At 34.9% G+C, this 9670-nt stretch overlaps 2 protein-coding genes across 3 annotated transcripts; one reads left to right on the plus strand and one right to left on the minus strand.

Moving 5' to 3' along the window:
- Window positions 1–421: 421 nt before the first annotated feature.
- LOC125505743 (molybdenum cofactor sulfurase-like) lies at window positions 422–4584 on the plus strand (the record flags this gene model as incomplete). Its single annotated transcript, XM_048670099.1, is given in 5 exon segments — window positions 422–650; window positions 708–920; window positions 1528–1748; window positions 1967–2148; window positions 4494–4584. Coding segments are annotated over 5 exon segments (864 nt in total), but the record flags the coding sequence as incomplete, so codon positions are not given.
- On the minus strand, window positions 2207–9670 carry LOC125505742 (WD repeat and FYVE domain-containing protein 3-like; the record flags this gene model as incomplete). 2 transcript variants are annotated; one of them, XM_048670091.1, is given in 17 exon segments in its annotated part: window positions 2207–3834; window positions 3901–4081; window positions 4155–4266; window positions 5196–5342; window positions 5420–5576; window positions 5878–6117; window positions 6245–6480; window positions 6555–6744; window positions 6831–7084; window positions 7192–7402; window positions 7466–7701; window positions 7815–8115; window positions 8165–8390; window positions 8501–8731; window positions 8789–9034; window positions 9106–9409; window positions 9599–9670. In XM_048670091.1, coding segments are annotated over 17 exon segments (3458 nt in total), but the record flags the coding sequence as incomplete, so codon positions are not given.

Below are 9670 nucleotides of genomic sequence, written 5' to 3' on the forward strand. Positions count from 1 at the left end.
AATCAAGTTGACTATGACAACGAGTGCTAGTTTATTGAATTCAACGCAAAAAGTTCTACCAAAGACAAGTTTAACTTTTTTTCTAATTTAAGCAGTTTACGAATTATATGATAATTAAAAAAGTGTTGATTTTGTGCCTTTTCAGGATATTTCAGGAACCAAGTCGGGTATCTAAATTTTGAAAACGATAATGAATAAGCAATCAAATTCTGCTCAATTTTGCCCATTTAACGAATTCTCTATCTTTAAAAATGTAGAAGTTACCCATACAAAGATTCAGAAAATTGCCACCCTGTAAATACAAAATATAGCTAAATTGCATGTAGCCATTAAAATGTAAGAATAAATCTAGCTACTAAAAGGCTGTTTTCGCTCATTTCCTTAGTTCAATATCATTAGGAGAATAAGAGTTTGTTTGCAGGAAATAACTGGAAAGCTCGTAAATATATATGTTTATCCAGTTAAATCATGTGCACCCCTAGCAGTAAAAGGATCTTGGAAATTAACACACATTGGATTGGAATACGACAGGCGTTGGATGATAGTTAATAGTTCTGGAGCTTGCGTATCACAGAAAAAAATCGGAAAGTTGTGCACTTTGAAGCCGATCTTGGATTTTTCACGGAAGATGTTGAAATTAAAAATCAACGGTCGGGTCATATTAATTAATAAAAATTATCAAATCTAATTGCTTGAGGTTTTTCCAGATTCTGAAATATCAATGCCTCTAGAGCCAGAAGAAAATGCTTCTAGTAATGCTAATTTCTGTAACAGCAAAGTATGTGGTGACAAAGTGCAGGGTTTCGATTGTGGCAATGAAGTAGCTGAATGGTTATCAGCGAACTTAGGAGAATTTGGACTGAGACTCCTTCGACAATGTGATTTTACAGCTCACACATCTGGACGGCACTCTACACAGGGTATTATCTATTTGCATGAGTGCTTCAATAAATTGTATATTCGCTCTAAGTCCCTTAGAGCAGTTTAAAACTGTAATAAATAAAACTACAACATTTTTGTCGAAAATCATAAGCAATCCATCAGCGACCAAATTACCCAACCCGAAAAGCATTGGGAATAGAAATAAGCACATGAAATAGTCAAAACGGGGACGTTTTTTATACTTATCGTATCACGCCAGACGAATATTATATCGCAATTCAACATTCCAAAAGCCACATTTCCTATATAAGTACATTTCAAAAAATTAAGGACAGATGGGCAAGATGTTTTACAACCGAGATGGCAAGTCGATTTGTCGAAATATAATTAAAGTCCAACAGAAAACGTGATGAAAACTAATAATTTATGGCAAGCTATTTGCTCATTCTACCAAAATGCTACTTGTAGTATTTATTCTACTCAAAAACTGGTAGTGAATTTTACTAGTTTTGCCATTTAGCGAAATTCGAGAATTAAACATCAAAATGTTCCGCATTAAGTATCCTTCTTGGCTACTAAAGTTTGAGAGATAGTTTTTCTAAATAATGCGTTTAGTAGAAAGCAGAATACAATATACCTTTGCAGGGGAACAAACGCTAATGTCCCTTGCCAACAAAGCCGAATATTTGGTCATCAACATGAGAACCGCGCAATGGCTCAGAGAACGCATTCCACAAGACGATCTATTGTGCCTTACACTGGAATCCATTCTGTTACGATTTAGGGCGAATTTCGTAGTCGATTTCACCGAGCCCTTCGTAGAAAACGACTTGGCAATTCTTCTTTTTAACGACGTCGCGTTTAAAGTAAGTATGCATTGGCGTCGAGTTGAAGACGCGCACCGCAAATCTCTGAAATTTCATTTTTTCTTGTTTCCTGCTAACCAGATATTTATCCGGTCTGATTCGAAATACTCGAATATATGCAAAATTTACAATAAAACAATTTATTGTATAGAGTTAATACCTTTTTTTCCTTAACTTTCAGATTATTCCCCATTATATTTGTCCTACTCTTTTTCTAGTTTACAGGGCATTGCAGAAGATGCCAGATGATATGCATCGACCAAGAAACAGGCGAAAAATCTAAAGAACCACTTCGAACATTATCCAAGGAATTGAACGGGCAAATGCGGTTTGGTATTTACTTAAGCCGGAACGATTCGTTGGGACAATACTACATTGAAACTGGATCTTCAGTAAAGGGGTAAGTTAGAGCAAACACAATAATCAAACTATTAGCAAACTTACGATAAAACGCTGGGTTTTCAGGTAAAAAGATATATTTATTAAAACCATGAGACATAAATTAATAACAACAAATAACAGTAAAATTACTTAAATAATATATATCACAAAAATAGAAAAAACGTCTACTGGATTTCATTATAGCTAGCCGATGTTATAGTCAATCGAGTATAAAATAAACATACAATCACAAAAGTAAAAAATCACAAGCACAATATTCAAAACAATAAACACAATAGTGTGAGCTTCAATTCAACATCAATTTAAATAAATGTTGACATTCAGTGCTTATGAAACTTATTAGTTCTAATGAAGTGTTACGATGTAAATTATAGAAGTTTTAATTTGTGGTGTAGCATATAATCATTGCACATAAAAAATATTTTGCTCTAGCACATCTCTAATCAATATTATGCAAAATTGCAAATATTTATAAAACCATTTAAGAGCAATTATGTTTACAATTAGGAACAAAGATGACAATTAAGGAAACCGACAAACAATTATAACTGTAACAATAAAATTACTCTCAAGTGTTGGTGGTTCCTAAAAAAACTTTTAGACGAAATACACATCTAAATAAAATATCACTGAATTATATTCAGTTCAGAAATAAACTATCTGGTGTGTGTAGTTGCCTTAAACAAAGTTATTTTTCACTTTTATGGTTATTATACAGTAGCGTACGTTTTTTAATACGTATTAGTCAATTAATAGCATATTAGACTATGAAAAACATAATTTGAAAATGGTTGCAACTTATACAGTAAGTAAAGAATATCACAATAAAAATACGTGGACAACCAGCATACATTTTATTAATATGAAATTGCTATTTTTTTATACGTATTTTAAGTTCGCGCCTTAAATTGAAGCTGGGATTATTAAACACATTTAAAGCAACTCGCTGGTGGGTTTTTACTTTCAGAACAGAAGGTCAAAATAGAAAAATCAAATCAAGCGATCCACGTAATTCGAATAAATTCTGTAAAGCCCATCAATAATTACTAATAAAATATAAATTAACTATGGACAATATTTCAGGAAAGAAATTGAAAAATACAGCTAGAGATTAAATAACTTCGGTTTTACATGGTTTATATCTATCATTTCGAGTATTCCAATATAGGCATACTGATTATTTTACACTTTATAAGTTTAAGATTATTATGTATTCCTACAAAATATATGTCATCTTTTATAATAATTTTTATAACTATACGATCATGTTTCTTTTAACTTTATATGTTTAGGACATCTTAATAGATGAGTCACTCTAAACTAAAAGAAATATGATATATCTCTACTATGGTATAATCGCCGTTCAGTATCGTAAAAGTTTAATTTGCTAAATGTTTAGCATAAAAGGAAAATTTAAACCATCGCTCAAATCAATTACAAATTAATCAATTAATATTATTCTGAACACCGAATTACATCAAAGAAAATTTCACAATACTGACGAAAAGGTCCTACCTCTATTATTGTTCCTGGTAATAATTTAATTTGAATTATAAACATTGTCTAATGCTTACTTGTGATCGCCCTTTAGAGATGCATAACAAGTTTGGCATACTCTCACTGGCTTCAGGATTCGCAGTCTGGATATTTCACTTTCGAAACGTGAACATCGCGAACAAAATACCTAGTTGAAAATAAATATTAGCATTAACAGAGAAATGAACTCTAACCATTACAAAGAAATTCCTACCTGACCACAATTCCTGCAATGATGACGCCTTTCATAGATCGTAAATCGAACAGAGCAACTGGCACAATTTTCGGCACCTTCATCTTTAAGCCAATGATCAGCGGCCCGACCAACTACATCAGAAACTGACCAAGAGAATACACGGCCTCTGGTGTCACCCACGTAGAAAATTCTATGATCTCTGAAACGTTTAATATTGCATAATTAGTCAAGAATTGAACGAAAACTTAGTCATTAAAATTTGAAAGACATACTTTGAAACAGCTAGTGCCGATATTGAAGCTGGTTCGGTATTGTCTTTTCTATCATAAGCAGTATGCATTGTTAGTTTACTGCGAAAAACCAGTTGCCTCTGCCATTTAAACCCTGAAAATATTTCAAATATTTTCATTTGATTCGATTATTGTGATTCGATTCAGTTTTTAGTACTAAACTTATGTGAAATTTGCTACTTATTTTTGTGATTTTTATAGCCGCTTTTATTTTCCCGATTAAATATGGAAGTTAATAAATTTTAAAAATGTAATTTTTATCTTCCTGGAAAATGTCCAGAAAAATGTTAATTTAATTCATTAACCAATGTTTTGTTGTAGGCTTTTTCAAAGCAGTTAATTGTGACCTGTCTGAATAATTTGCAAAACAAATAAATTATAGTTACCTTATTCAATATACAGTGATTCACAACCTTTAGGCTACTCTTTAAACCCTTTACCTGTACATAAGCCAACTGGTTGGAAAAATCTATAGGGTGTTTTCTTTTCTAGAGACCCTTTACCCCCCAACTTTTTTATGGTGCGCCACTGACTTTAAAGTAAAATTTATGTTAAAGTCAACTTTATCCAATAATTAAATGTCATTTTTTATAATGGTACATTTATTACTGATTAGATTCCATAAATCTTCTGTAGTTTCAACAGGCGTCGAATATACAAATTATTTTAAAGTCCCCCACAAAAAAAAGCACACTTATTCAAACCTGGCGATCGCGGTGGCCAGCGTTGCGGGCAATTATTTCTGCGGCCTTTCTACCTAGACATTCATCGATTCGAAACCATTACCCGTATGCGCACCAATGATGAATATAAAATTATTTTGCATGTCAAGAAATGCGCAATGACTACTTAAAACCAACCAAATTGAATTTCCTTATCTCGACCGATTTCAAAACTATAAATGCATCCTCAGTGTTTAAGAAAAACTTTAACACCCTGTATCTTAGACAATATTCATTTGCGGACATACGAATGATAAGCAAAATGTCATTATTATTATATGTATTTTTCATAGTTACTCACCTGGCCGAAGGGCATTATGTGGATTCTGATTTCTTTTCTGATTGTCGACAATTACAAAAGAGTCAGTCAGACTAGTATCTGACTTGCTGGTTCGCAACCCTGAAGCATCTTCAATGTCCAAACTACAAGCGTCTGCACTCTGCCCTCCTAAAAAAATGGTTGAAGGTAAACCTGAAGATTTTCGCACTTATAGATGAGGCTCATATATGCTTAATGCTATTTACCTTCGCTTCTAAATCCACCATGAACTCTGGATCGCCTTCTCCTGACTGGCGGCACAGGTGGACTCATTTCCTCTCCATCACTGCATGCTTCCTTTTCGTCCTGATGTTCTCTCTGCCATTCTTTAGGACTTCCTTCACTTGTTATTACCATTTCAATCTAAAAAATAGAAAGTTTTGTTTATACAAAATCAATTGGGGGAAAATATCATCGAATTTCCCAAAAAAAATTCAAAAGTTCGAACATGCGGAAATAAGTCACAAAAATATTAGCACAACATGATTCTAAATTGCGTGCAAATTTATCTTTCTCCGCTAAAAACTGACTAAAAAGAAAAGAATTGCCAAAAAACATAAATGGAATGGAAATGAAGAAAACGTCATCCAAATGGAGTGTAAAAGCTATTAATCGGCAATTAATCACTCCGAGCCATCAATTATAGGCACAAAAGTATACAAACCTTAACTTTTGGACTAGCATCACCCGAAAGGCTGCTTTCCGAGCCTGATTTCATTAAATTTCTGGCATTATCGTTAGAAACATGAACTTGCTTTACAAGCCGATGATGTGGCGTGGCTGGTTTGACTTCAGTATTTATCTTTTCCGGAGAATTACTATTGCCGTCTGCTTTCGGTTTAACGATATTGCTATTTTTGTGATCGTCTTCAATGGGCACTTGTACATAGTCAAGTGACCACATCTACAAAAAACATGTACTGTTTTAAAAACAATCTCATATAAAGTTCTTACTTATTTAATTTTCCCTCTCGATCACGAATTCAACAAATAAATAATGTCAAGTAACCTTCAAAATTAAATCGACTTACTCGTGTAACTCCATCCGTAGATCCAGTAATAATAACATTCATCGGATCCCAGTCATGAGCTTGAGAAAACGCCACACAGAGTATTTGTTGCATACGATCCGCTCTTCCTACACATGTATTAACTGCAGCCAAAGCGCAGCCATTTATGCTCCAGACGTGAAGCCATGTAGCTGCGCAAGTTGCAATGTCGCCCGTTAGCTCGTTTACAGCTACAGCTGCTACTGGCCCGGCATGACCTAAATTTAACAATTACTATTTGAAACATCATTGACCCAAAGTCAGCCAATTACTAGTACTTGTATTTTATTACCTGTTAACTGTCGCACAAAAACTCCACGTGATAAATCCCAAATAATTGCACTCGAATCCCGAGAACCCGATACTATCACATTGTAAGCTGGACTAGCAGCTAAACAAGTAACAGCTTCAGTGTGAGCATACAATTGATGCTTAATGGTCATTGCTTTTTTTCTTGTTTCATAACTCCATACGGTTACTACCTACAGGAATAAATCATTTTAGGCAAAATCAGTGTGAGCAAAACCGAGAGGAGCAAAAAACGTTATACGGCATGCAAAATACTTACAGAACCGGTTCCAGCAGTCACAATCAGTTTGGCAGATGGACAAACGCATGCTAAAATTTCTCCATTGTTTTGTTCAACATTTTCCGAGACAAAAACAGCCCTCTCGCTTTCATAGTTTCCTATTCTAATGGAATGGTCGGCAAAACCCCAAGCAACGTATTTGTTAAACGTTGGTGGAATCAAAACTTTATTTTGCTCCACCGCTAATACTGATTTGTCCACTTGCAGAATTTGACCAACCGCTAATTTTACTTCTAAAATATTTTTAAATTTACCATCATAATCAAAAACTATCTGCTCTGGATTCAATGTATATATTACATTTTTTTATTTATTTGCGAATGTGTAAATAAAATTTTACCTTTTATTGGCTGTAGTGAAGGTCTTAAATTATCTAAATGATGGAAAAATAATTTATCTGGCTGAGGTAAAGTGAAGGCTTGCACCAAGGAACCAGTATCAATTATCACCGAAGCTCTATTATTATTACCCATTTTCTTGCATGGGTGTGGCTTCTTAAACAATTGCTTTGGAATTTGGCCGAAATTATTAATGAATCCAATAGTTGCATTCTAAAATCATTAATTCATCGGTAATAAATCAAAAAAAAATGAGGCATCTAATAAATGTCTTGCCTTCTTCAAAGGATCGTCGATTTTATAAATATCCACATTTCCTTCGTAAAACAAGTGATGAAATACATTAACCGATTCAACAGCTGGCGGACCGTGCTGTTTATACCCAAATATGAGATCAATCCAATGGTGCAAATTTTGAGAAACATAGTCACATTCCAGGGCTTCTCTGTGTGCCCGAATAAATTCTCTGGGATCTTGTTTCGCCCAAGGAGGTAAAATCACATCGCCCAAAGCTGCAAGAAATTGATTGCTTAGCATGTACTTTGTTTTCTCGGGCATCGAAAATTCTCAAAATATGCTTGTCGTAATTTAAAAAAATTTCTATACTTTTACAAGAAAAACTTACCAACTCCATTCTGTTTGACTCCCAAATCAAACTGATTATCGTTGGTTAAAAATTCGGGCAAATAGAAAAACTCCGGTATAAGCTCCTTGACATCAGCCATGTTATGTTTGGACGCTGATGTCCAAGCTTCCTTAATTGAATGAAACATTCGATCAGCAAGATCGAAGTGACCTCCTTGAAGTCGCAAAAAGTGCTGCGTGAATGGTTCCAAACGAACCAGATAGGAACAAACAATCATGGCACTGGAATAATGGGTTCCATAGTGATATGGAGGAGTGTCTCCAGTAGGATCATCCCATTCCTTTATACAAATTAATCAAATCTGTGCATTTATGGAAATAAATCCTTACCCTAAACCTTTTCTTGAACTGCTCAAGTCGGTCTGGGCTCTGAGCTCCCATGGGTCTCGTGAAATCTCTAAATGTAGAGGCATCAGTCAGATCGAGCTCTTCAGCATCATAGTCAGCTAAAATCCAGGGAAATACTGGGTATTGCATAAGGTCATTGTAAGACCGCCCAGCCAATGTATTTAGGTACATCAGGTATTGGAAGTTGGATATTTCTCCTCTGACCCATCTGGAATTACAACCACTAAGCTCAACACTGTTCACAGCTAGGAATTGGCAGAAGTTACAAATAATTTTATATTCCGTGTCGCTTTAAGTGTACGATAAAAAAAACCTTACCTTTGAGTTACACTCGTTTCACCAATGAGATTGCTTAAAAGACTGGTAGCTTGCTCCACATTGGCTGTTCTTTTCTGTCCAGCTACTGATTGCTGTGCACTATCGGAAATGCCAGTGGCAGTAGTCATGAACTTTTGATAGACTTTGTTTCTTTGTTTTCTCGGGAATGCAAGTAAATAGTTACGTCCGTCTCCTGAAAACACTTCTAAGGCCATTGGCTGCAGTAAGTACCTGAATATTAAAAGGTTCGACATCAGGCGAAAAATTACACTCGTCTGTCGAACTTACCGCCTCTTATGTACCTCCCTGATATCGTCATAAGAAAATTTCGAGCATTGTCTCATTGTCCTAGATCTTCTAGGAGATCCAGGATTCGGCAAAATCGGTTCATACTCATTGGCGTTATGCGGCACACTATCGATGTCCCTAATTTCTCGGTTTTTAAGTAGAGTAAACCCGTCAACTATGTAACAATGTTCTTGGCCAAATAAAAGCAATCCTTCAGTAGTATCGAGGCCTTGTATCCTTGCAACTCTAAAAAGTACACAAATGATTTGTTTAGTTGTTTAATAAAATGATATTAGTAATGGGTCAATAATTCTTACCGGAACATAAAGGAAACTTTTTCATTGTGTTCCAGCAGCCTAAGCAAAGTCTGATTATCTGGAGGTGGTGATGGTTGATCTTCCTCATTGTCATTTTCTTCCTGTAAATCTTCCGGGTCCGAAGTGAGTCTGGTTAAATGAGGGAGTGCAACATAAGGCATTGGGGAAAGTTCTTCAGAAATGCTATCCGTCCTTTCTGGTGGCTCCAGTGTTAATCCACTGACTCCAATGTGTTGCCGCTTTTGAAGGGCTTGGTAATAGTCCTTGCTGTGATAACTTGTCGCAACTTTGTATCTTAGTAAACCTAGAAGATGTTTGAAAAACTATACCAAAAGATCCTTTTCTGTTTATGTAAATGTACGAGTACAAATATGCAATTTCGATAAAATTCTGAAGATTTCTGTCATAAGATTAGCACAGCCAGAGAAGTTTTTACAGCCATGAATTTCAATTGACAATTGCCTTATTTTCACAATAATTAAAAATAATTTACCTTTTTCGTGTTCTATTCGGAAAGGATAATGTATGTAAAATAGATCATTTTTCATGGTTTTCTTGCGCATTC

Source organism: Dendroctonus ponderosae, unplaced genomic scaffold, assembly GCF_020466585.1.
Source record: "Dendroctonus ponderosae isolate FM_Combo_2020 unplaced genomic scaffold, Dpon_F_20191213v2 Dpon_F_20191213_1, whole genome shotgun sequence".
NCBI lineage: Eukaryota > Metazoa > Arthropoda > Insecta > Coleoptera > Curculionidae > Dendroctonus > Dendroctonus ponderosae.